The following is a 26,481-nucleotide window of genomic DNA, read 5'->3' as shown; positions in this document are numbered from 1 at the left end:
TCCGACATGGCGGTTCGTTTGGCTACCCAATTTGGTGTGCGATGCGATGCGATGTGCTGGATAGCTGGAGATCGGCGTGTGTGTGTAAGATGTTCGAGAAACGGCGTTGGCTATCTGGTTGGCATAAACGCTATCTTTTGTTGGGATACCGCCAGGCTATACGTGACAAGAAAAATCATCACCATTCCAATTATCGTTCTGCCGCTCATTTTGCGGCGTTGTTGATGTTGATCTCGGAGAAAAACTGAGGGGTGATATGTGCGCACACGTGGAATGCCCCGCTTCGATCGCCAAGACCCACTCCGGTCCTGTCGGGCCGTGCCGCTTGGCGATCGTATCCCCGGCCTGAACCGAGCATCTCTTGGCATTACCCCTGCACGCCATTCCAACTCCAGCGTCCATTGGAAGGCTGATGCTGTATTTTTGCAATTGATACAAACTCAGACTGTTCCCTTCATTGTATGCGGCTCAAGATGTGGCCATTCGTTAGGTTAGTAGGTGGGAAGCCGCCAGTAAATTCCCAGCATCCCTCCGCCCTCGCGCACTGGCCACGGGGTACCTTCCTGGCACATGCCACCCACCAACCTCCATTCCACCGGGGAATGGGGCTTGGTGGTGAGCTTTTTTTTTTTTTTTTTTTTTTTCTTAACATTTATTCATGCATGTATCTCGATGGATGTTTAATCCGGGCCGAGGCTGCGAGTTCATGACATCGGCATCAATAAGCTCATCAACAACGGAGTTAGCCTCCTTCCGCTGGCTGGTGCCCGCCGACGAGCTGCCTTGGGTCCTTGAGATCTACAATGGCTTAATGAGCGCTTATGAAGGCGCTTACTAGTTAATGCCCCACGGCACCTTGGCTGCTCTCGTTTTGTGCGCCATCGATTGTAAGTCGATCAAGAAGGGTAAGGGTGGTTTTAGGAGGGATGGAGAAAGCGCGGAACAATGTTTTCTCGGTTGTGTTGTTCTAGTCTGTTTTTGCCAGGCAAGTTCACGATCCAAGGACGACCAATCAGGAACGGATCATTGGATCGAGGGACGATCTCATGACACAGGGACAGATCGCTGGGTCGTGAATCGATCCCTGGATCCAGGTACGAAGGAATCTCAGTATTTAGATAGTATAACTAATCTGTATATCATATTATTTATACTGCGTTGTGCCCTAAGGCGTGCCGGACCCTCGGCTATTTAGTGTACAGGAAAACCGCGCCCTCGCGGGCCAGATGTAAAATCCATACCAACTGTTTAGGAAAGTACACGTGCGTGACCCTGCAAATACAAAGAGAGGAGGCCTCCTGGCCCCCGAAGGAGGAGGGGCGTGTCAGGCCGCCGCTTCCAGCTCGAGCCTCCTGGCCAAACTGTACATCGGCAGCCTCCCTGAGTCCATCAGCCAGCCCAGGGCCCTCCCGGCGAGCCGTGCCGATGTAGAATCAATACCGTGCAGAACAGAGTAAAATTTCCGTCGCGTTCGTATTCCGGTTCTCTCCCATCTTCGAGTCAGCGGTGGGGCCAAACGCCACACTACCAGGTGTCCGGCCGTCTCCCGTCCCTCGCCGCACTCGCAGGCGGGATTTAGAACCTCTGGGACTCCCCGGAGCTGATCAATGGCCCGGCGCTTTTCGGAAGCTGTCGTTATTGAGCCGCAAAGTAACCCTCGTTTGACGGGTTGCTGTTGCTCTTCACTTCCCATGGCATGAGATGACATGGCGGGTGGGGAGAAAACCATACAGTTTCCCTGCCGAAATGTATTTCGGAACAGAGGGGAGGATCTTGTATGTCGAGTCTCTGGACGACTTCACTAACGAATGGGAGCTGTGTGGGAATCCTGTATTCATTGAAGTCGAAGATTGTTGGATTTGATACCAAATACGTACCTTGGTATGTTGTAGGTGTTTGAATCGACACTCAGACAGAAAGATGGGGAGAAAGAATTTTATTGATTTTTCTCAGCTCCTTTTAGAGTCCATCAGAGCGAGTGGTTTTATGATTATTCTCTGCTACCGGTTCGCCTCTGCTTCCTTTGTCTACCTAGCTTAACTTGCGGTAAACCGATGCTTTGTGATGTCAAGGTCCCATGACTCTGCCATCCACAGTTTCCGGGTGCCGCTCTTTGTGCTACCAAAGTTCTACCAAGTTTCTGACACTGGTATCTGCCAGAAAGTTCTAATGGTGAATCCAATAGGTAGGGCCTGCGTCCTGCCCCACCATCTCTTCAATGCAGCTATTTCAGGCCTTTCAGCCCGCTCAAGGCTGCCTTTTCTCCTTCACAACACACATCTCTCAAGGCAGTTGCTCTCTCTCTCTCTACATTCCCAAGGCTCTGTAAACTCAATCACCCTGGCGCTATAAAAAAATGAGCGAATATGATTCCGGCGATAATCTTTTCGACGATCTGGATGTCCACCAGATACTCGCCAGCCAACCGCCAGCTTCCACAGGCAACTTGAAGCGGACGTGCGACCACGATAACGAGGTCAACGACCGCGGCAACCAGTTCAAAAAAAAAACGGAACAATGGCGGCGGTATCATCGATGATGATCCCTTTCCCGATGATGGCGTCTTTGAAGAACTGCAACCTGAGAGTTTATGTGTCTCGGCTCAGATGGAGGTCGCTCAGAAGTTGCTGACCGAGACATTCGGGTATACAGCATTTCGTCACGAGCAAGCGGGCGCCATCGGACGGATCCTCGCTGGCGCGAACGTCCTGGCCGTCTTTCCAACCGGCGCAGGAAAGTCCCTCTGTTATCAGGTTCGCCCGCGTCGCAATCCATCTCCCAAATTTATTGATTCGTCTCCTGACACGTCGTAATCAGATCCCGGCCATTGCCTTCCCGCAACTGGATTTGCAGAATACCTCGAGGACACCCGGCGAGCATGGCATTACCATTGTTGTCTCGCCGCTCATCGCCCTGATGAAGGATCAAGTTGATGCTCTCAAGAGAAGGAAGGTGCCTGCCGAGTGCATCGACTCGACAAAAACGTGGGAACAGCAACAGCAGACCTACGCCGCCCTGCGAGAAGGGAAACTGCGTATTCTGTATTGTGCCCCAGAGAGACTGAACAACGAAGGCTTTGTTGCGACGATGCGCCACGTCAAGGGTGGTGTGCGCCTCTTGGCCGTCGACGAGGCCCACTGCATCTCCGAATGGGGACACTCGTTCAGGCCCGAGTATCTCAAGGTCGCCCGCTTCGCCGACGAGATCGCGGCCGAAAAGGTCATTTGTCTTACGGCAACGGCGACTCCCAAGGTCGTCGACGATATTTGCAGCGCCTTCAAAATCCCGGCAGAAGGCGTGTTCCGCACAACTGCCTATCGACCGAACTTGAACCTCCACGCCCGGGCCGTGAAGACCAAGCAGGACAAGTATCCTCTCATTTTCCAATTCTTGAACGAGAACCCGGGACCAACACTGGTCTACGTCACTCTCCAGCAGCAGTCAGTCCAGTTAGCGGCTGATCTGCGAGAGCAGGGGTTTGATGCCGAGGCATTCCATGCCGGCATGAAGGTGGATGCAAAGGCAGAAGTCCAGGACAAGTTCTTGGCCAACCACATCCGTATCGTCGTGGCGACGATTGCCTTTGGCATGGGCATCGACAAGCCCGACATCCGCAACATCGTCCACTTCGACGTCTCGAGCACCATTGAAGAGTACTGCCAGCAGGTCGGCCGCGCCGGGCGGGACGGGAAGACCGGCAACTGCATGTTCTACATCTGCCCAGACGACCGGTACATCCGCGAGAACTTTGCGCGGGGCGACCTCCCCTCGCGCAAATCCCTCAAGGGGCTGCTGATTGACATCTTCGGCGAAAACACGGCTAAATCTGTGGGCGACACCTTCAAGACGAGCCACTACGTGCAATCGCGAGTTTATGATATTCGCCAGAGTCCTCTGGCCACCATCTACGCGGCGCTGGAGCTACGCTTCGGGCTAATCCGCGCCATCACCCCCGAATACAGCGAGTACAAGTTCGCCGCAACTCCGATGTACTTTGCCCGGATAAAAACGGAACGCTCCCCAACAGGCAACGCCATCTACACCAACGCGGTCAAGAAGAGCAAATTCCACCATGTCGACATCAACGGCATCGTGTCCCGCACAGGCCTCCCCCGCGTCGACCTTGTCCGTAAGCTCAACGAAATGCACGACACGGGCCTCATTGAGCTCAAGGCCGGCGGCATGGAGCAGAAATACCGCATCCTCCAACCCCTTCCGCAAACCAACCTAGCCCTCAACGCCCTCGTCGACGACCTGCACGCCGACCTCTCGCGCCGCGAGGCTGACGCCCTGCGCCGCACCCAGCAGGTAGAGGACCTGGTCACGGGCGACCAGTGCCTTGCGCTCGCGCTGGCCCAGCACTTTGGCATGGGTCTACCCGACGGGAAGATCAAGTGCGGTCACTGCACGCACTGCCTGACGGGGAGGCGCGTCGTGATGCCGCCCAGACAGCCGAGAAAGCCGGATCTTGCAAAGATTAAGAGGATATTGGCCGCGTGCGACGTCAGGGATGACCCGAGGTTCTTGGCGAGGATTGCGTTTGACATCAAGAGCCCGCGGGTGACGCAGTTGAAGATGGATAAGCATCCGGTGTTTATGACGCTGGCGGATCATGATTTTGAGGTGAGTTTGTGCTGCTTTGTATCGTGCTCGGGGTTTGGAGAGTTGCGCTAATCGTTGCTTCGACTGTAGACTCTGATACGGGAATTTAAAAAGGCTTGTGAGGGAGCTGCCGAGTGATTGGGCAAAGTTGATGGCTGGCTAGGGTGTGGGATTGCATTCTGTACGGTATAATCACTAACTCACAGGTACATGTCCCTATCACTCGACATGCAGTTTCTTCACAAGGTCCAGTCACTTCCAGTCCATGTTGGATAGTGTTAGATTCACCATATAGAACTTTCTGGCAAATACCAGTGTCAGAAACTTGGTAGAACTTTGGTAGCACAAAGAGCGGCACCCGGAAACTGTGGATGGCAGAGTCATGGGACCTTGACATCACAAAGCATCGGTTTACCGCGGGTTAAGCTAGGTAGACAAAGGAAGCAGAGACGAACCGGTAGCGGAGAATGACCATAAAACCACTCGCTCTGGTGGACTCTGAAAGGAGTTGCACAAATCAATAAAATCTTTTCTCCCATCTTTCTGTCTGTCTGAGTGTCGATTCCAACAGATAGCGCCCTGAACCGGATCCGGATGCCGCATTTCCCAAAGCCGCCCGCACTTCCTCAACTTCACCAGGTTTGAGCTCCCCGTCATCCAAGCTCGAAACGTCCACCCTCTCGAGACTGGGGAACATATCGCTGGCTGCCGACGCCAGCTGCATCAGTGCGGGAACCAGCGCCCGGAACACGATATAGCACTCGGCCAGTGAGAGCGAGCGTATCGAGGCTGGAAGCAGGCGAACGAGCATCATGTGATATGGGTCGCTCATAGTAGCGTAGGCCAGGGAGTCGGATCATAGGCATAGTAGGGTCAGACTCAGGTCCTCAAGCTTGGAGAGGCCGGCCAAGGACTGCAGGACGTCTGCCCGGCGGAGACAGTGCTTAGACTGGCCCATATACAAGGTAAGGGATGTTAGATTCGGGGTGCTGCGGACTAGAGCCCGCTCAGCCTTGCTCGGGGTGAACTCGAGGTCGGGTCCATACTCGGCGGCCTGCGCGTAGGAGAAGTGTTGGAAGTTGTGGCACTTGAAACACGGAAGCTTGGTTGCCGGTGCATTAGTGTTAGAGGGGTTCCAGGGCCTGAACAATAAGCTATGAAAAGGAGGTCAGGGCAGTGCCCGCTACTGAGGACAGAGAGAGGAACAACCTTCAATTGAGGACTTCTGGGCTGCTCCGAGCATCCCAACCCGACTGCTGTAAGCTCCATCATCTGTGAGATAACCGTGAAATCGTGGCTGTTGGTTTCCAACAAGAAGAATTGCAGATTTGGACACGCGGCGAGGATGCTGCAAAACGCTTCGTGGCAGACGTAAGCATCGGGGAGGTTCAGCTTGACGAGCTTGGCCATGCTCGGCAGTGACACTGGAGGATCGAACACACTTGTGTGCCTGACGGGGTGGAATTTGACAGTGGGCAGGTTGGGAGCCGTAGTGGCAACCTGGGAGAGCACGGTGAGGTCCAGCGCCCTGCGGGAACGCGCCTGGACGAGCGTGACGTGTTTTAGGCCCATCAGTGATCCAGGGGCATCCCAGATGAGGATCTTGTAGACCACGTCGCCACGGGCAGCGAGTTCTTGGACGTTGGCGCAGAGCGAGGACAGCATGTCGAGGGTCTGAGACCGGAACCACCAGTCGGCGGCGCCCATCGTCGACGAAGGCGATCCTATCTAGTTCGGAGCCGAGGGCCAGCTCCGAATTTGGAAGTGGCTCAGCACCTCCTGCGGGGAGGATGGAGACAGAGGTAGAGGTCACATGGCCTCGGTCTTGTTCCAGGGATGAATGCTTCGCAGGCCCTCCACGACGTTTTGAAGGGGTCGCTTGCCGTGCTGAGAGTCGAACAGATGCCGAACAAGGAGGTCGAGGTCGGGTCGGGCGATGAGCGTTCTGGTCAACAGCCACCACCTGACGGGGAGCGGGTGGTGAAAGGGGTGCGGCGTCGCGATGTTGTTGAGCCGCTTGGATGTCAGTGCCAGTCGATGCAACGCAGCAGCTGGGCTCCGGTCTGGGTCGTCGTCATCATTGTCGTCCTGGCCGACAACGTGGAGAGCTGCACGTTGTTCATAATGTTGTTGTCCAAGACTGCAGTACTGGCAGAAGTATTCGACAATGTCATCGACGAGTTCGACCGGGGGCTGGTCGAGTAGCGGAGGGGGGATTGCGATCACGAGCCAAGGTTCTTCTAGATGCTAGATTCCGAATATTTCTGAACCCCCGAGTTTGTGTCGAGCATCAACAGTTGGCGAAGTTTGGGGGAGTGGCCCAATCACCCCCATGCTCTTGGCGACCAACAGCGTCGACCCCGCATTCCGCTGCGGAATCACAGCATGTTTTCCCACGCCCGTACTCTCCAGAGCGACAATCACCAGCAGCAGAGTCTTGAGTCGATTACGGGGGCGACGTGTACTAAGAAATCGCGGCAATGCCTTTCGGTCTGACAATCCCCAACTTTTATCGTTCCCAAATGCCTTGCCCGTCGGCGGATGAGGAAGATGAAGGGCCCCCACCGCCCTCGCAGTCCCACTTCGCCAAGTTCGAGCACTTCACACCCAACGATGCAGCATCGTTTGACGACGAGTTCGCCCGCCTCGCCTCGTCCCAACAGTGGGTTCCTGGTTCTCAGGATTACACCCGACAACGCACCATCGCGATGAGGGAGGAACTCCAGCTCCACTACTTCTCGCAGCCGCAACGGCTCGACAACGTCGACGAAGAAGAGCTCAGCGACGAAGAGAGAGCGCTCCAGGGCTACCAAGCCTTATGCCACGAGGTCGGCATTGATCCGAGATATTCGGCCGCAGAGTGCAAGAGGGACCTGAAGAATACGCTAGTCAACATTGTCGATCTCATCGATGCGCGGCGGACGGGCAAACGAGTCGAAGTGTGGAATAGTTTTGAAGAGTTCCGTGCCTACACCCTCCAAGACAAAAAGAGGATTAATCTCGGGAGGCGAAGAAGCCCCCAGGGTATCTTGCTTCGTTGTTGCAGAATCTGTCAGCGCCCCGATTACGTGGAAAAAACAGAAAACGCAACGGTCCTAAAGGGTCGAAGGTGGTGTCAGGCCGCATCACGAAGCGTCGGGCTTAGATGCTAGTTTGCATCTGCTGGCCCTCCACGCGCTGTCTACAATCTCTGGAGATGGAGTACCCTAGGGCACATCTCGGCCCTGCTCGCGCTCAAGGCGGATGCGAGTTGTTCCGGTGGGCCGGGTGTCGGCAGCGGGAGATGGGTTGCTGGTTGGGTTGAGAAGTTTGTTTTGTTTTCCACTAGTTTGTGTCATTGGCATCGGGATAGTGATTCATGCTTGGGGCTGAGTGGTTCCTGGGTATCATTGCAGGTACGTTTTGTGGAATATTGTCAGTCTATCTATGCACTTAGACATCGTGTTATGAGACAATTGCTTGATGTCAGAAGGCAGCTGCTGAGCTGTGCCTGCCTCGGCACCGCATCTCGCTCCTTCATCGGCGACCTTCTCATCGCGCGCGCAGCGCAGGACCTCCCCCCAGCACGGAAAGCAGCGGGACGAAATGCGACGACAGGAAGACGATGCTTCAGTAGCGGAGGTTTGAATGCGACTGCGCGAGGAGGGCGTTGATGGAGGGGGTACGGCTGGCGGTGGAGGGCGCGACGGCTTCGCGGGACGCGGTGGGCGCCGTAGAGGAACGTTTCCTTCACGCTCCACCCCCCCCCCCAAGCTGCCCAAACGTCTCGTACTCGCCAATCAAGATCCGATCCGCCGTGGGCGCATATTCTTGAGCCACCAGCTCGGGCGCGGTCTCCCGATACGCATCGCGCAGCAGCACCAGCACTCGACCACGCCGCCGATCATCAGCCCCCACTTCCTAACCACTGCCTTCCCCCGCTCGCCGCCCTCTGACATACATCAACCTCAACACGGTCACCATCCTCCTCCGTATCCATATCGATGTGAGTGCTGGCCAGATCGACCTGTTCGACAACTGCCGTCTGGTTGAAGTGACCGTCGCCAGGCACATGCAGGAAAAGATACTGTCTCGAGAGGTGGCGGAATGGTGCCAAGGCTCCAAGGCGCAAGGCAAGGCGTTGGGTTTGCACGGCACAGCCAGTTTCACCGTTTTATTGAAACGGACAGCACTAACAGGAGAAAAGAGGCACCCGTTATTGGACCCCGATACCCCCTGTTTTTTGCCCCCCCTACCCCAAAAGATAAGCTTTTGAGAGCCGGATCAGTAGTTGGGTCGGTGACGACCAGCGAATCCCCGGTGTTGTATGTTTCTTTTTGAAGATCGAGTCTCTCATTCTGTCATAGGTAGAGCTGTGCCATGTAGTTTTAGGGTTAGGGTTGCCCCGATGGATGGGATATGTGAGGTTCGCCACCCATTCTTGCTGTGACGGAAAGCGCACCCAGGGTTAGGGTTGGAGGTGCACTTCCGCATCCGGACTAGCTCCGTTCTGGCCATGCCTTCTCGCGTTGCCAGCGCGCTATCTTGTATCTTTCCTCTCTTTTCTTCAGCTTTCGATTAGCAGAATTGAGTCAGCATACGCAGTGCCCTTGTGCCTCGCCTAGAAGCTACTCGTCCCTCACACTTGCACTCTTTGTGCAACCTTGTTGATAGCAACCATACATAACATATTCTGACTGCTCAGCGTTCCGCGTGCTAAGCGGGTCTTTCCGGCCGCTTGCAGCGGCCCAGAACGACTGTCACGGGCACAGCCGTGTCAAGGAGATTAGATAGCCGTCAAAGTTATGGTTGCAGGGATGGAGCCCAGAGTGGGTCCTGCGGGAGTGGCCTGTGCGCCACAGCCCACACGCAGGTGTTTTTTCCGCATCGCGGGGCCTCCCACTTCTGGTTCCTCGTGCAACCACAGATAACACAGCAGGGTACCGAATTGCTGTTGCAGCACGTTACAACCACCTTGCTGACATGATCGAGAACTAGCGGATCTGGTCTTTTTTGGGAACGACCCTGCGTTACTGACCGAACAAAGCTCTCACAACATCCACAGAGTCGATGCTCTCCAGCTGCCGCCCCTTCAACCGGCTGTGGGTTTGGAAAAGTGGCAGTGGTATTGGTGACAGTACGTCAATGGCGAAAACGAAGTAATTAGTATAAAATAATCATGTCTCCCAGGCCCTTCATTTAAATAGAGATAGTAAAAAAATTAGACTCTTCAAAAATCGCTGAAAATAAACGGAAAGAACACTACTTGACTATTGCCGTCGATCCAGCACTGTTCTGAGCGTTGAACGTCCGCCCCTTTGTCGATGAGAAGCCGCGCGACCGCCCTCGTGGCGGAACTCCAAGGCCCGAAGCAGCGCCGTCGATCCAGAACTGTCCTGAGCGTTGACATCCGCCCCTTTGTCGATGAGAAGCCGCGCGACCGCCTCGTGGCCCATTCTGTGAGGCCCGAAACAGTGCCGTCGATCCAGCACTGTCCTGAGCGTTGACGTCCGCCCCTTTGTCGATGAGAAGCCGCGCGACCGCCTCGTGGCCATTCTCTGAGGCCCGAAGCAGTGCCGTCGATCCAGCACTGTTCTGCGCGTTGACGTCCGCCCCTTTGTCGATGAGAAGCCGCGCGACCGCCTCGTGGCGGAACTCCAAGGCCCGAAGCAGCGCCCTCGATCCAAAACTGTCCTGAGCATTGACGTCCGCCCCTTTGTCGATGAGAAGCCGCGCGACCGCCTCGTGGCCATTCTCTGAGGCCCGAAGCAGTGCCGTCGATCCAGCACTGTTCTGAGCGTTGACGTCCGCCCCTTTGTCGATGAGAAGCCGCGCGACCGCCTCGTGGCGGAACTCCAAGGCCCGAAGCAGCGCCCTCGATCCAAAACTGTCCTGAGCATTGACGTCCGCCCCTTTGTCGATGAGAAGCCGCGCGACCGCCTCGTGGCCATTCTGTGAGGCCCGAAACAGTGCCGTCGATCCAGCACTGTCCTGAGCGTTGACGTCCGCCCCTTTGTCGATGAGAAACCGCGCGACCGCCTCGTGGCCATTCTGTGAGGCCCGAAACAGTGCCGTCGACCCAGCACTGTTCTGCGCGTTGACGTCCGCCCCTTTGTCGATGAGAAGCCGCGCGACCGCCTCGTGGCCATTCTCTGAGGCCAAAAGCAGTGCCCTCGATCCAAAACTGTCCTGAGCATTGACGTCCGCCCCTTTGTCGATGAGAAGCCGCGCGACCGCCTCGTGGCGGAACTCCAAGGCCCGAAGCAGCGCCGTCGATCCAGAACTGTCCTGAGCGTTGACGTCCGCCCCTTTGTCGATGAGAAGCCGCGCGACCGCCTCGTGGCGGAACTCCAAGGCCCGAAGCAGCGCCGTCGATCCAGAACTGTCCTGAGCGTTGACGTCCGCCCCTTTGTCGATGAGAAGCCGCGCGACCGCCTCGTGGCGGAACTCCAAGGCCCGAAGCAGCGCCCTCGATCCAGAACTGTCCTGAGCGTTGACATCCGCCCCTTTGTCGATGAGAAGCCGCGCGACCGCCTCGTGGCCATTCTCTGAGGCCCGAAGCAGTGCCGTCAATCCTCTCCTATCAATTTCGTCAAGGTCTGCCCTTCCTTGAATCAACAATCCCACAATGCTTAGTCTACCCTCCTGGGCAGCCCATGATAATGGCGTCCGACCTTGGTGATTCTTCAAGTCCTTCTTGTAGTTTAAACCTTCTGTGATATCGACGCCATCGCAGACAGTTGACGACACTCCCAAAAGTGCGGCTATGGCAGTTTTATGACCGTTTGCTAATGCAGCGAAAAGCGGATACTGGTACCTTTCTCCAGAAACGTCGGTAGCCAGGTCTCTTTTCATCTGTGTGCGAATGAGGTTCCCCAGCCCTTTGTCTGCTAAAACATATAGCGGCGTTGCATGGGAGCCATACCGCCTAGCTTTGTACTTCTCGTGGTGGTTGATCACCCTGATTCCAGCCGAAGCAAAGAATCGAGGTCAAAAAATCGTCTTGGGATACCACAGGCGCCTCAGCATTGGGCGTGGTTGAGGACCTGCTGACCGGCATACTTCTTGTACCTAGCATTTTTCAGCCATGGCGCTCCGTTCATCGTCTCTGCTCTCTGGCGCGACATGATCGCCTGTACTCTTGGATGATGCAAGTACGTAGTGCAACAACGCTTGAGGATTTCGTGGCTAGTATCCTCCCAGTCGAATCCAAGTTCAGGCCACAAGTCCTGGACGCCCCTTTCTTTCACCAAAAAGTCCCGCACTGATTCATGAATGAACTGCACGGTCGGCTGCTGAGATTTGGTGATCTCAGCAAGCCCCTTCGAGGAACTCGTGACCAGTTTGACGGCATCCATGTGTGTGTCATCTGGCAGCTCGGGATCGACCAGACGCTGCTCCAACAAGCCCGCCCACAGCGCATGGCGGAACTCTGCTGGGCTCAAAGGCCGCTTTGCGAAGAGGATCCAGAGAATGCAGAGCTGTAGCGATTCAGTTCTATGTTGATCGCGTGCCAGCATGCTCCTGAAGAGTTCACTCAGTTCAGCCGGGATTTCCGAAATTTTTTTCCTCAGAGCAAGAGCGCCGTGGCTACTCTCATTGTTCAGGATTTCCACTACTAACACGACCCACATGAAAATCCCAGCAGCTTTGTCCAGGATTTGGGATTGTAATTCTTCAAGAAGCGGGCGGTGCGTGATCCTGAGACGACTCTTGACGTACTGTGCCAGGTCCTCTCCGTGTCCCGATTCCTTCTCGAGGGTAAGCAAGATTCCCCGGTGAATATCAATGTAGGGGTATGGCCGACTCGAGAAACAGATTCGAAACTGAATGCCTTTATCAGTAGCAGTCTCTGCCAATTGCTCGAAGAACTGGACCATGTCCCGGATCTCCAGCTCGTCACACTCGTCGAGGGCGTCGACGAAGCAGGTAAAGCAGCGCTGGCCAAGGGCCATGACAGCGTTGCTGAGAAGCTCTTTTAGAGCGTTCAGGTCAGGGCAGTCTTGTTGGTTCCGCGGAACGATGTCCGTATTGTCCAGTACGGGTTGAAGATCCGAAAATTCCTGCAGGAGCTGCAGTAACAGAGACCGGTACATCCCGGAGATAGACCTTTCCAAATAGTCGCCTCGTGCATTGAAGAAGAAGGACGCCACGGCCATGCTGGGCTTCTTGGGGGCTTTTTTCATTTCCAGGTACATGAACTTCATCATGGTTGACTTTCCGGCACCTGCCTTGCCTCGCATCCACAAGAAGCCATGATTCTGCGACTGCTTCCCGGGGTCAAGCCAATCCCGGTATTTTGAGTGCTGCAGAACCCAACGGCAGGTTTTGATATGCGCAGCCCGAATAGTGGTTCTGCGGGCATCGATTTGCGGGAATTCAAGGCATTTTAGCAAGCGTTGCCGCCGTTCCAAGGCCTGGTCGACTGCTCGCATCCCTAGTCAGCATGATACTAGAGAGGAAGGGATCAGGGCAATGGTTGGTAATACCGGCGGTATCAGGCTGGCTCACTTCGGTGATGTATGTTGGAGTCCGGTCAAGCGACCTGGACGAAGGCCGAAGCCCTTCCAGCAGTTCCCTCGCGTATGCGGCTGCGGTTGCAGCAGAATAGTCCTGCCACTGCTTGTTCTTATGGGAATCCGAATAGTCGCAAATGCCGCGAATCGGCAAGCACTGGAGATTATCCATCATGCCGGCTGCCTCCATCTCAAAGCATAGCGCTAAAAGTCGCCGCGCAATCTCATCCCGTGCTTTCCCGTCCTTCATAACCCTGTTTCCCGAAGCGATGACTCCGTAGTGAATCCTGGGTTCGTCAGAGAGGCGTGCGCCTCGTGGTTGCAGCTTTTCTAGGTCGCAGTCAATACATGTTGGCGCCCCGAGAGGGTGTTCATAGGACGCTTGGAAAAGGCGATCGGGGTGGTTCGGGCGCAAGATGTTTGGGAGTCGGCTTCGCAGGAGGCTAGTCATTCGACTGCTAGAATGGTGCGGCCCATGCTTCGACCGTAGAGCGGACACAGCCGAGTTCAGCAGCCGCGCAGGAGTCTTCGCATCGGCCGTTTCTTCGAACACGCCGCCCGCAACCATCTTGCCCATGTCATACTGCATGACCCTCGTGCCAACGACGACATCGCCTAGGTACAAGTCGGCCTGGTTTGGGGATCCGCCGCCGATGCCGACCATCAAGGTAGCGCGGATGCTCGGATAACTTCGCTTCAAGTTTGTCGCGACGATTGCAGCGTTGTTCGTTCCGTACTGTCCCGGCAAGCATGTCATGACGACGTTGTGCTGATCGATGCGTCCGAGCACGTAGGTGTTGTCGTCGCCGGCTTGGTTGGGGGGCAGTGGGTGTTCCTCGTCTAGCATGGCACGCGATGCCGCCAGTTCTAAGGGAAGTGCACAGATCCAGGCTATTGTGTAAGCCTCATGCACAAGTGGAGAGTACGCGTCGCAGCTTGGGTAAATAACGCCATTGGAGGCGGGGTCGAAGGTTCTTAGCCGCTTCGGAAGGCTCGCAGACGGTTCTTCATCTTCGTACGTTCGTTTCGGATTCATGGCAGGGCGTTTGCATCGACGACAATCGGGGAAGTTGGTCGGAAGTAATCGGGGGTGGCAGAGGCTGGAGCAGATGAACGTCAAACCTGACAGCTTGGAGCGAAAATCGGAAGTGGTTCATGGTGGCGCAGGTATGCGGCTGACCATCTCGAGGGAGGCAGCCAAGCAGGTAGTGTGCCACGTGTGGCATCAAGCTCTCAGGGCGACAAAGGACTTGCTGTCGCTTCCGGGAGAGGGGAAGGAGTGAGCTGAGAGTGCAGAAAGTGACCCAGTGGTCGTCACCAATCCCGAAGACCGCTCCCGCATGATGAGGCACTTCATCCCGTGCTTTCTCCGACCGGCTGCAACACTGGCCGTCCCCGGGATCACGACGGCGGCGGCCCGTGTGGCCTTGCCCGACGCCGATGTGTCGAAGGCGCCCGACAGCCGTATTCCCAGCGGCAATGAACGGATTGCGCGGGCGTTCTCAGCTTGTCATTTCCCTGCTGTTATGCCCGACAGCAGGGCTCGACCGCAATTGCTGCATAAGACTGAACGGTTCTGCGGCGCAGCCGGTTTCACCGTTCTCTCAAAACGGACGGCACTAATAGAGGAGAAGAGGCGGCCCTTTCTGGACCCCGAGATCCCCTGTTTTTTTTACCCCGCCTACCCCACAAGATAAGTCTTTTAAGAGCCGAACTAGTACTCAGGTCGGTGACGACTGGGGAATCCTCGGTGTTGTATGTTTTTATCCTTTATTTTTTGCCGAACCCTGCTCCGACCGCCCGGTACTCTCCCGTTCTCTACCTTCACCTCCCAAGAAACACCAAACAGCCACAGGCTAATCCAAAACAACCTCAAACTCATACTCCTTGCTCGCGTGCAGCGTATACTCAGGCAGCGTCTCCGGCCCGCACGACCCCGTCCCCAAGCCGTGATGCATCCAGTCCAGATGCACAACCAAATCCTCCCTTTTCCTCTCCCTCAGCTCATACGGATGCTGCGCCGCGTCAAGGTCCTCGGCCGTGTACGGCAGCGCCGAGAAACTCGCGCCCTCGAAATCCCCGTACCGCGCTCTCAGCAGGCGGGCCGGCGCAGCCGTAACAAACTCGACCCACCGCACGTCCGTCCGGTTTCCATTCTCCTGCGGAAACTCGTAGTCGGTCATCAGACGGTCAGCGGACATCTCCCAGTTGTCTACCTGCTGGCTGAACTTCTTGTCGCGATAGCTCTCGCCCGGACCCCGGCCGTACCAGTGGACCTTGGTACACCCCGCCAGGGCTGTGACCAGGCCCAGGCGGCCCCATGCACGCGGAAGCAGGTTACCCGTAGGCTTCGCGTGTGCCCGTATGTAGATGTGGTCCGCTGCAAAGTGGTAGGTGGTGGTAACCTTGAGAGCCCAGTTCAGGACCGGCGGGGCGATTCGGCTCTCGGTAATGACTTCGACGGCACCATCTTCCCGTTGGTGCCAAGACGACTGGATGAGATGGTGTTTTGCCTGGTGCAGACGGCGGTCGCGCCAGTTTCGGCCAAAATCGCAGCCCCGGTCATTGTCTGTTTGGGCGCGGTAGAGGTCGAAGCGAAGAGGCTCGGTGAGGATATTCGGGGAGAGACTTTCTGAGCCTGTCTTCAAGCGCTGCCAGCTGACGAGAGTGCCACGAACAAGGTCGAATTTCCAAGATAGCCCGTGGCTGCTAATAATTGACAGGACCGTGCTGGTTGATCTCGCTTCTAACGGTTGCGTTGGAAGATTGGTGATGTTGCGTAGAAGCCGTAGGCTCGCGGGTTTCGTCAACTGCACTTCCCCGTCCGCGACCATGTGCCCAGCAGGGGACCAGGGGGTAGCGGCCAAGTTCACGAACATCAGGCGTAAGTTTGAATCTGCCGGTTGTTTCTGCTCAAGCCCCGGGATTTCCAAGAGCGCCTGGTGACCGGGAAGGCCTAAATCTGGGTGAGCACAAGTAGTAACGAGCGAAAGGAATTACACGCTTACACCTAGGGCTTTTTAACGTATTCGGGCAGACAGAGTCTGTTGAACCATCCGAAGTTATCCACCACCGACACTCCAAGTGGGAAAGGTCGATGAAGTCGTACCGGTTTACGATCCGTATCTTGTTTCCGTCTTCGATACTAAGGATCTGGACAGGCTCAATCGCCTTCTTGTATTCAACAAGGCCGGGCCCGGGAGTGTGATTTGAGAAGCATAGCCCGTCCATGACGAAGTTGTAGTCATTGGGTTCGTCACCGAAATCGCCCCCATATCCCATGTACTCTTGCCCGTCTTTCGTCTTCGTCCTTAGGCCCTGTGAGGGTCATACATCAGTTGTGGTCAAGCGAGATCTTCATGTCAACTCACATGATTTGCCCACTCCCATACAAAACCACCCATTAGGCGAGGGTATTTATAGAAGAGGTCGATGTATTCCTTGATGGCACCAGGGCCGTTACCCATGGCGTGCACATACTCACACAAAACCAGTGGCTTATCCCATTCACGGGCCTTCGCCATTGATTCGACGTCACCGATGGAGAAATACATCCGACTCAGGATGTCGGCAGACTGAGCGTTCCAGTCGCCCTCGTAGTGTATCAGACGAGAGTCGTCGATGCTCTTGATGAACTTGTACATGGCGGCATGGTTTCGTCCGTAGCTAGACTCATTGCCCAGAGACCAGAGAACGATACTCGGGCGGTTGAAGTCGCGGGCGACCATCTGCCGGGCGCGGTCAATGTATGCTTCTTCCCAATCAGGGTTGTCGGACGTCAATGCCGTGCCGTTGCCCCCTACTACGAACAGCCCGTGGCATTCGAGGTCACTAAATCACAGTTAGAAACGCTGTTGTTGGACAGGCTTGCCTCCCAGAAACATACCACTCATCCAGGATCCAAAAGCCCAACTCGTCGGCCAGCTCGTAGAACCTGTAGTCATTGATGTAATGTGAGGTCCTGATAGCGTTGATGTTGAACCGCTTCATTAAGTGTAGATCGGCCTTGAGGAACTCGTACGGCACCGCCCGCCCGTGATCGGGATGGTGTTCATGTCGGTTGACGCCCCTCAACTTGATGGGTGCGCCGTTCACACAGAATACGCCGTCTCGAAGCTCGGTCCGGCGGAAGCCTACCCTTTCGGCCAAGATACAGCCTGGCATAGAGAGAACCAACTGATAAAGGTAGGGGGTCTCGGCCGTCCACCTGTGCACATCCTTGAGGGGTCCGATCTTGGCCTTGGTCCAGGTTCCTTTGTCCGAGGCCCCACCCTCCCTTTCCTGAATCTGGCTGGCAATTTCTGCCCCATCGGCATCCAGGAGAGCCAAGTTGACTTTTGCTTCGTGGTTAAGCTTGAACTCGACATACAAAGTCCCGTCTTGGTAATTGTCAGACAGCTGGGCCTTGATCCGAAGGTCCTCGAAGTGAGTGGGTGGAAACTTGTGGAGCCAAACATCACGGAAAATGCCACTGAGCCACCATTGATCCTGCAAAGATGAGCCTCATTGCCACAGGGAGATATGATGGGACTGGTTTAAGCGTACCTGATCCTCTATGTAGCTGCCGTCGCACCGTTGGTAAACTTCTACGTGGAGGGAGTTGGTACCGGGGCAACGGACAAAGGGGGTGATGTCGAACTCGCTCGGGTTTCTGGACCCCTGAGAGTATCCGACCTCACGGTGGTTCACCCACAGGGTAAAGGCAGAATCAACGCCTTCAAATCGCAGCCTGAGCTGATGCCCCTTATCTTCCGATGTGAGTTGGAAAGATGTGGCGTAACGGCCGCATTCATTGTCATCAATCGGCACGTGTGGAGGGTCGACCGGAAATGGGAAGTTGAGGTTCGTGTAATGCGGCCCTTTCCCGTAACCCTGGAGCTGCCACATGCCTGGAACACGGATGGTCTGCCCACCCCAGCCATGTTTGGACTCCAGGTCGCTCGGGGTGTGTAGATGGAAGTCGACGGGACCATCGAGAGGGGACTTGGAGAGGTGGAATCGCCATTGCCCCGAGATGAGCTGACTCTTGGAGCGCGCGATATCGCGTGATAAGGCATCTTCTCGGTTTCCGTACAGGAAAAAGTGGGCACGCGGCGGCAAAGTGTTCCGGTGGATGACCCTGAGGTTGTTCCAGTCCGGAGGTGTTACCGGGATTATGTGGGGAGCGTGGGGAGCGTGGGGAGCACGGGGCGGGCCTGAACGGGAGGGTTCCGGTGCATCGGCGGTAGGAGCTTGTCCCGGAAGAGCGGAGGCGAGCTCTCCTGGGCGCATTGGGGCTATTTCCGTGGAAGAGCTCGACATTTTAGACATTTTAGAGGCCATGCTCTATGGTGTATGTGATAGGCAGCGAAGTGAGGCAGACACATGGGCAGGGTGAGGGTGCAACGAGCCAATTGACTCCCAATAAGTGGTCTAAAAGAAAGTTGAGGATAATTTGATGGCGACTGGAGTTGAAGAAAGGACGAGAGGAGACTTCCTTCCCAAGAGTTGGCAGTCAACGGATCATGTGTTCCAGGTCATTGCCTGTTTCATCGTTCACCCCGCACCTCACCATCCAGCAGTGTGATTTGGGTTGTTCGTGTTTTAGGGTTAGGGTAACATTCTTTCGAGCCCCTCAACTTTCCCCCCTCCGAGACACCGAGGCACCGTCGAGATACGTTGTGTACCGATACATGTAGCTGCGGTGGTCAATACCGCCGTGGGTGGAAGAAAGGGTTTATGGCCATAACTATTTCTCGCGGCCCGCTGTTGGTATGACGGACCTGTTCGTAGTCAAGTAGGGGGACGACGATGAGTCGATGACTTATTCATCGCGGACAAAACTTCAATTGAGAAGCAATACTCTCGCCAGGATGTGGGTGTGGAAGGCAAGAAGAGTATGGAATTGCAGGGTTCGGCCTAGAAGCCAGAAAATAAAAGGGATACGGAATCGTTCGGATATCATTTTAACCAAGATAGAGAGAAACAACAGCCGACTCCAGCCACTCAGGCATGCTCGTGTTGCTCCCACATTGTACGATAACCAAGTTTGCCGGTCCATGATTCTTGTCGCTTATCACTTTGAGATCGGTCGCGTGTGGGACTCTTCTTCCCGCTTAAACAGCCACCAAATCAAGCTCTGGTTCGTTTCCACGTGGATACCCCGGTTCTGCTTTGCCCCTGTAGCATCGCATCACCGGCCTCACGGTGACCCGCTTCTTCTTACAGATCCGGCTGCATCTCCGTTGCACGTGGCTGCGAACACCGTAGGACCCCGAGATATCGTGGTAACGCGCCGCGATATAGGGCTGGATAACTCGAACCGAGAAATACAAAAGGACGGTGAAACACTGAAGATGGCAGACGCCCCAGGCATTGAGTCATCTGGATCGTATTGCATCGTGCCAACAAGTCCATTGTACTCCGCCAGCCGCCAGAAATGACTCTCTCCAAGACGATTGCCGCGGTCCTGGTCGGCGCGGGCGTGGTCTCTGCCCGATCCGGTGCCGGCACATCGCTGGACCCCGTTCAGCCGGTGCTCCGACCCGACGGCGCCCTAGCCAAAGATCCGCTTGCTCACCTGGGAGGCAACGGGCCTTGGACTGCCGGTGAGTCAATGGGATGTGCCCACAAGCTCGCATGCCTGGGGTTTCTAACCATGTAACAGCCGATGATCTCAACGGGATCTCCTCTGATGTGCCTGAGAACTGCCGTGTCGACCAGGCTGCCTACGTCCTCCGGCACGGGTCCCGCTACCCAGACACGGGCGCCCACAACGGCTGGGTGGAGATGGCTCGGCAATTTAAGGAGAGCAACTACTCGGCGTCGGGGCCGTTGTCCTTTTTCCACACCTGGAACACGCCCCTCACACACCCTGACATACAGATTGCCCAGCTCAGTCAGACCGGGTACAAAGAGCTCCACGATCTGGGATACACGCTGAGGACTCGGTGAGTCGACCTTCGTTCCTCCTTCCTGCGAAAAAGGAGAGCTGATTGGGGTTATTCTGCGTGCGTTAGCTATCCGGACTTGTACCAGGAAGGCGATGACTTCTACGTCTGGGCCAACAACTACACCCGGGTCCTCCAGACCGCCCAGACATTTGTCCGCGGGTACCTGGGACCCAATTCGACGCTGCTCGGCAAAGTCGTCTCCGTCACGGGCCGCGGTATGCCCGCCCACCTCGGCGACACCCTCGCGCCGTCCGACATGTGTCCCACTTTCAAGGACGACAGCTCTGTTCAGACAGCAGCCTGGCGCTCCATCTGGCTGCCACCCTTCATCGAGCGCCTCTCTCAATACATCGACGGCGACCTGCAGCTCGACGACTCCAAGTGGAACGACTTCCCCTACATCTGCGGTTTCGAATCCCAGATCACGGGCCGCCTGTCCCCCTTCTGCGACACCTTCACACAGGGAGAGCTCGAGCAGTATGAGTACCACCAAGACCTCCGGTATTACTACGGCGTGGGTCCCGGCGCGGACGTGTCCCGGCAGATGATGGTACCATTCTTGAACGCGCTAATCCAGCGCTTTGTCCACGGGCCCGAGGCGGAGGGCATCGCCGCCGGCGGGGGCTCGTTCAAGCTACCCAAGCTGCTGATGAACTTCCTCAACGACGGCCAGCTCAACCAACTCGCCGCCGCCATCGGCGTCTTTGACGAGCAAACCCCCCTCCCGACCGACCGCATCGCCACGGACCGTCTCTGGCGCAGCTCGCGCATCTCGCCCATGCGCGGCACCATCGCCTTTGAGCGCCTCAACTGCAGGGTCAGTGCTGGCGGCAACAACACCACCACACACCCCACCACCACCACATCAAGAGCCTGCAAGCCCCGGCCAACCACCGGCGCGAAACCCACGCGGCGCCACCAAGGCCCGAGCCGGAACGAGACCTTCATCCGGATCCGCATCAACGAGGCCGTCTACGCCGTGCCATCGTGCCAGGACGGGCCGGGCCGGTCGTGCAGCGTGGCCAAGTATGCCGCGTATGTGTCAGAAAAGCTGGCGGCGATGGGCAGCTTTGCGGAGCTGTGCAATGCGACTGACCCCGCGACGCCGAGCAGGGTGTTGGGCGCGAGTTTCTTGACGGATTTGGATCAGGCGCATTTGAGGGTTTTGGGGGGGTGAGTGAGTGTTGGGTTTGAAGGTGGGAGGTGGGGGAATCTTCGGGTTGGGTTCGAGGGTGGTGATAGCTTCAATTCAGGCAGGGGATGGTGAGTGTTCCATGATATGATCGGTGTTCATTGGGCTTAATTCTCCGCATTTTGTTTAATCGGCCTAATTTAGGCTAGCTACCCGCTATAAACAACTGAAACGGGGGCTCCTGTAATTTATTTTCTAGAAGCTATGCCCCGCAGCACCCCACAACCAACTTCAGCTCGTCTTCGGATCGATCTTGAACAAGCTCCCGCAACTGTTTGTTGCTCTACGATTCGCCTTGTGCATCTCCCACTGGCGTGAGATATATGATAGGCTATTTTTGCTGTACCTTAATGTGAGAAAGTTGCAGGTCAATCGCGATCCCCGATGCAGTCCCGTCCCGCACCAACCACGCTCCAGCCGTGGCCCCTCAAAAACGCGGAAGCCGATCCTCCATGCCTTCTCAAATGACGTTGCATTTACGGGAACGCGGGTGGACAATGCGAGGCGTGGTCGACGCTTGGCTCCGCAATTCTGCGTTCGGTTCCCCTTTGCGTCCATCACCGATTCGCGGAATTTCTACGATATCCTGCTCATTCTGAAGTCCTCACGCCCGCTATCCGCTTGGCCGCTCGACCCGCTCCCCGGTTCGAACCATGGGCCCGGGCCAGGAACCGTTTTCGATGCCACCCCCGGTCCGCTCGGGATGCACCCTAGACGTAGCGAGCTTTCGGGAACCCGGGCAGATGCATACGGCTACGTCGACTTGGTGGGCTGTCTTCGGGAGGTCCTTCCCTAAGTAGTAACCCTCTTGTTCTATATCAACCGCGATGCCTCTCCTGCTTCGACAGTCCTGAGATGTAGCTGTGCACGCCAACCGTGTCGACTTCACATCGGCTTCACTCCAGCCATGCAGTGCCCGTCTGCGCTACAGCTCCTGGTCGCGGCCTTGGTGGCCCCGGCCACGGCTGCCACTTGGAAGAACGTCAACATTGGCGGCGGTGGTGGCTTCGTTCCGGGTATTGTGTTCCACCCGACGACCAACGGTGTCGCGTATGCCCGGACGGATATCGGTGGTCTGTACAGGCTAAACGACGACGACTCGTGGACCCCCCTGACTGATAGCATCAACACCAACGAGAAATGGTGAGACGCACTCCTCCGGCGTAGCGAGAGTTTGGTTCCATCACTCACACTTACTAGGGGCAACTGGGGCATCGATACCATGGCACTTGACCCTCAGGACCCCGACAAGGTCTACGCTGCTACCGGCATGTACACCAACGACTGGGACCCCAACCCCGGCGCCATCATTCGCAGTTCCGACAGGGGCGCCACGTGGACCTCCGCCGAGCTGCCCTTTAAGGTTGGCGGAAATATGCCCGGCCGTGGCATGGGCGAGAGGCTGGCCGTGGACCCCGCCAATTCTGATATCCTCTACTTTGGTGCTCGCAGCGGCAACGGCCTGTGGAAGAGCACGGACGGTGGTGCGACCTGGGCCAAGGTTGAGTCCTTCACGAACCCCGGCACTTACATCGCCGACCCCAGCGACGCCAGTGGATACAACTCAGACATCATCGGCCTGGCTTTTGTCACCTTCGATTCGACGTCTGACGTTATCGATGGCGCCACCTCTCGCATTTTCGTCGGAACCGCCGACAACATTACCGCCTCATTCTATGTGTCCAACGATGCTGGCGCGACTTGGGAGGCCGTGGAGGGCCAACCCAAGAAATATTTCCCTCACAAGTGCAGGCTCCAGCCGGAGGAGAAGGCTCTCTACCTCAGCTACAGCGACGGCGCTGGCCCGTACGATGGCACCCAGGGAGGCGTACATCGTTACGATATCGCTACCGGCACTTGGAAGGACATCACCCCCGTTTCGGGCGCTGACCTGACCTTCGGCTTCGGCGGTCTCAGTGTCGACATGCAGAAGCCCGGCACTCTTATCGTCGCTACTCTGAACTCGTGGTGGCCCGATGCCCAGATTTACAGGTCAACCGACTCGGGCGAGACCTGGACCACTATTTGGGAGTGGGTTGGCTACCCGGACCAGAACTGGTACTACGGGCTCTACGTAGGTGTCCATGTCACATACGGATGGGCTCAGGCATTTTGAAACTGACATGCGCAGACCGACAACGCCCCGTGGATCAACGCTGGCTTCATCTCCCAGGACACTAAGCGCCTAGGTTGGATGATTGAGGCCCTGGAGATTAACCCCCTGGACAGCGACCACTGGCTGTACGGAACCGGTCTGACCCTGTATGGTGGCCACGACCTGACCAAATGGGACACCGCCACTCGCAATGTCACCATCTCCTCGCTGGCCGTTGGCATCGAGGAGATGGCCGTGCTGGGCCTTGCTTCCCCGGTCGGTGGATCCGAGCTCCTGGCTGCCGTTGGCGATGACTGCGGTTTCACCTTTGCGACCAGCGAGGACCTTGGCACCTCGCCTCAGACACCGTGGATGAACCCCATCTGGACTAGCGCCACCGATGTTGGTAAGTATCGATGGCCCGTCAAAGCCATGCGCACGCTAACAGAACCCAGACTATGCCGGCAACAAGCCCGAGAACGTTGTCCGCGTCGGCAACTCCAACGGCGCCCCACAGGTCGCCGTCTCCACCGACGGTGGTGCCACCTGGAACGCTCACCCCGGAACCGATGACACCAAGAACAGCGGAACCCTCGCCTACTCGGCCGATGCCGACACCATCCTCTGGTCGTCGGGAACCTCTGGCGTACTCCGGTCGCAGGATCAGGGCACATTCGCCGCTGTGGCATCCGTCCCCTCTGGTGCCGCCATCGCCGCTGACAAGCGCAACAACACTGTCTTTTACGCTGGCTCCGGTGCCGCCTTCTACCGCAGCACCGACACTGGAGTCACCTTCACGAAGGTCGCCTCCGCCCTCGGTAAGGCCACCGCCGTCAAGGACATCGCGGCACACCCGGACGTGGCGGGCGAGGTCTGGGTCAGCACCGATGTGGGCCTGTTCCGCAGCACCGACTTCGGCGTGACCTTAACCGCGGCCGGCGCCAGCAGCCTCAGCAAGACGGAGCAGATCTCCATTGGCAAGGGCGAGGGCAGCGCCTGGAACCTCTACGCCTTCGGCGTGGGCGCCAACGGCGCCAAGCTGTACGCCACCTCGGACAACGGCGCCACGTTTGTCGACGTCCAGGGCGACCAGGGCTTCGGCTCCATGGGCGCCAACCGCGTCGTCGGCAGCGGCAACGTCGCCGGCCAGGTCTACGTCGGCACCAACGGCCGCGGCGTCTTCTACGCCCAGGTCTCTGTCCCCGGCGGCGGCGGCGGTCCCAACCCCTCCGCGAGCTCCACCTCGGCCGTGCCCTCGGCCACCGAGTCGGCCTGCCCGACCACCCTGTCGACCTCGACCGTCAAGCCCCCCGCGTCTTCTTCGGCGGTGCCAACCACCACCACTAGCAGCAGCTCGCCGCCGGTGACGTCGGCGCCCGCCCTTGCTGAGAGGTGGCAGCAGTGTGGTGGGAACTCGTGGCAGGGTCCTACGGCCTGTGTGGCGCCGTGGACGTGCCAGAAGCAGAATGACTGGTACTCTCAGTGTCTGTGAGGGGCTTTCAAGTCATGGATGAACCGGACATCCGTGAGGCTACGGGTGTTCTAGGCACTTGAGTGAAACGGCGGGTTTGTGTACATGTACAAATACATATATATATTTATGGGTAGCTTGACAAACAGTTCCTAAATGCTTCCAAGCCTTCTCGTGCACATATTTTGGTGAAACCCTGCCTCCTGCCACGTTCGTTTTTTTGTGCTTGTGTGCTGTGGCAATTTCCCCTGTTCGCTCTGGGATTTGTGAGCGGATTTTTGGCCCCCGCCCCTACATCCGGGGCAATGATATCAGCCCAACCCAGAAACACCTGCTGGAGCCGACTATCGTTTGACGATCGCGCTAAACTAGGGCCCTGAGCAAACCGCCTTGAGTCCGTTGGCAACTTACGTATTTGGGGCCGCCTCCCCCAGTGTCCTCTGACACATCGATGCCAGTCCCTCCCATTGAGTTGTGAGTTTAGGAACCATGGTATCAGGCAAACACCCGATTGTTGTCTGCTGGCAAGGAGGCCTTGTCCCACAAAAAGGACATGGGGCCGACTGTACTTCCTGGATGAATCTGACCATGACATGGGCGATTCTTTCGACGGCGGTGAGCAGATCAGGCTCAGAACGAGGCGGTGTGATATTTTCAGCGGCTGCTTCCCGGGCCTGTGGCGGCGGGCTGCAGGTCCGGATTGATCAGAGGCGCGCCGCGTATTGGTTTGCTTCGTCACAGGGCAAATTGAACTGGGGACAACGCAAGCATCCTTTTTGTTTTGTTTCTCAACTCACTTCCGACATCTTTAGGGGATATACGAAGGGGAAAGGCGGTGTAGGATATCAGTGAGCGGGGCATGCGCAGGAGGAAGATGGAAGCTGTTGGAAGCTGGTAGGATGGTGTTCTCTTTCTGCGGCATGAGGAATTCTACCAATCAGCAATTGGCTTAGGAACCGATCGGGGAAGTGGAGTTTTGGGAGAGGCAAAGGCACAGTCGGTCGGAAAAGGCCGAAGTTGAAAGGGATGAATGAAACCAAGAGAAAAAGGGGCAAGAATGGGAAACAGAGAAAGGAAAAATAAATTGAATAAGTTGAAGAGTAAATGTAATTTTTTTGAGCTTCTCGCGTGGCTTTCGTTTCGTCTCAGTCGAGGTTTTGTCGACATCTACTCTGGGAGTTCAGCCTTTTCCCCCATACCGTGCCGTTTCGAGAAAGGTGCCTCGGGTATGGAATGCACTTGCTAGCCGTACATTTTATCTGTTATTATAGGTATGTATCACTCCTAACCTAGGTACTTAGAATGAACGACGTCCAGCGTCACATGATGACATCTTTGTCAGGGTTGGGGTTATGTATAGCCCCTGAACCCCTATTCAACATTCCACTGTAAACAAACCTCATTTGGGTCAAGTCTGCACTGTACTGGTCAGCCATCCCTTAATATTAATAATGCGCTCACCTTCAAATCTCCTCAACTACCGGCGTCCACGCCTGTCGCAACGGCGAACTCCCCTTCAACAACATCCCACTCCCGTACGCCTGCTTCAACCCACACCGTTCAATCACCATCTCGGCCTCCCTCCCCTCCTTCGCCTCCTCATCCTCCCCCATCCCAAACACCTCCGTCCACCCATACCTCACCAACTTATAAATCTCAAACAGCTCCTGCTCCGGCCACCCCTCATCCCCCTT

General features: G+C 56.5%; 6 protein-coding genes across 6 annotated transcripts; 4 read left to right on the top strand and 2 right to left on the bottom strand.

Annotated features, from left to right (window-relative positions):
- Positions 1-2,606: 2,606 nt before the first annotated feature.
- CHGG_09066 (uncharacterized protein) lies at positions 2,607-4,740 on the top strand (the record flags this gene model as incomplete). The annotated part of the gene is made up of 3 exons (XM_001226992.1): positions 2,607-2,753; positions 2,818-4,623; positions 4,717-4,740. 3 exons carry the CDS (start codon positions 2,607-2,609, stop codon positions 4,738-4,740), a joined length of 1,977 nt encoding a protein of 658 aa, XP_001226993.1.
- A 718-nt stretch (positions 4,741-5,458) lies between these two features.
- CHGG_09065 (uncharacterized protein) lies at positions 5,459-6,309 on the bottom strand (the record flags this gene model as incomplete). Its single annotated transcript, XM_001226991.1, has 2 exons — positions 5,459-5,756; positions 5,960-6,309. 2 exons carry the CDS (start codon positions 6,307-6,309, stop codon positions 5,459-5,461), a joined length of 648 nt encoding a protein of 215 aa, XP_001226992.1.
- An 815-nt stretch (positions 6,310-7,124) lies between these two features.
- Positions 7,125-8,229, top strand: CHGG_09064 (uncharacterized protein; the record flags this gene model as incomplete). Its single annotated transcript, XM_001226990.1, has 3 exons — positions 7,125-7,711; positions 7,799-7,997; positions 8,200-8,229. 3 exons carry the CDS (start codon positions 7,125-7,127, stop codon positions 8,227-8,229), a joined length of 816 nt encoding a protein of 271 aa, XP_001226991.1.
- Positions 8,230-9,843: 1,614 nt separating this feature from the next.
- On the bottom strand, positions 9,844-18,407 carry CHGG_09063 (uncharacterized protein; the record flags this gene model as incomplete). The annotated part of the gene is made up of 8 exons (XM_001226989.1): positions 9,844-11,436; positions 11,628-12,887; positions 13,093-14,197; positions 14,982-16,059; positions 16,175-16,415; positions 16,469-16,928; positions 16,984-17,585; positions 17,643-18,407. The coding sequence occupies 8 exons, from the start codon at positions 18,405-18,407 to the stop codon at positions 9,844-9,846; spliced, it is 7,104 nt and encodes a 2,367-aa protein (XP_001226990.1).
- Positions 18,408-19,515: 1,108 nt separating this feature from the next.
- Positions 19,516-21,383, top strand: CHGG_09062 (uncharacterized protein; the record flags this gene model as incomplete). The annotated part of the gene is made up of 4 exons (XM_001226988.1): positions 19,516-19,684; positions 19,744-19,974; positions 20,032-21,064; positions 21,371-21,383. 4 exons carry the CDS (start codon positions 19,516-19,518, stop codon positions 21,381-21,383), a joined length of 1,446 nt encoding a protein of 481 aa, XP_001226989.1.
- A 745-nt stretch (positions 21,384-22,128) lies between these two features.
- On the top strand, positions 22,129-24,808 carry CHGG_09061 (uncharacterized protein; the record flags this gene model as incomplete). The annotated part of the gene is made up of 4 exons (XM_001226987.1): positions 22,129-22,364; positions 22,422-23,295; positions 23,353-23,722; positions 23,772-24,808. 4 exons carry the CDS (start codon positions 22,129-22,131, stop codon positions 24,806-24,808), a joined length of 2,517 nt encoding a protein of 838 aa, XP_001226988.1.
- Between the last annotated feature and the right edge of the window lie 1,673 nt (positions 24,809-26,481).

The sequence above is a fragment of the Chaetomium globosum genome, genomic scaffold (assembly GCF_000143365.1).
Source record: "Chaetomium globosum CBS 148.51 scaffold_6 genomic scaffold, whole genome shotgun sequence".
Classification (NCBI taxonomy): domain Eukaryota; kingdom Fungi; phylum Ascomycota; class Sordariomycetes; order Sordariales; family Chaetomiaceae; genus Chaetomium; species Chaetomium globosum.
This window is presented reverse-complemented; position numbering and strand designations above follow the sequence as displayed.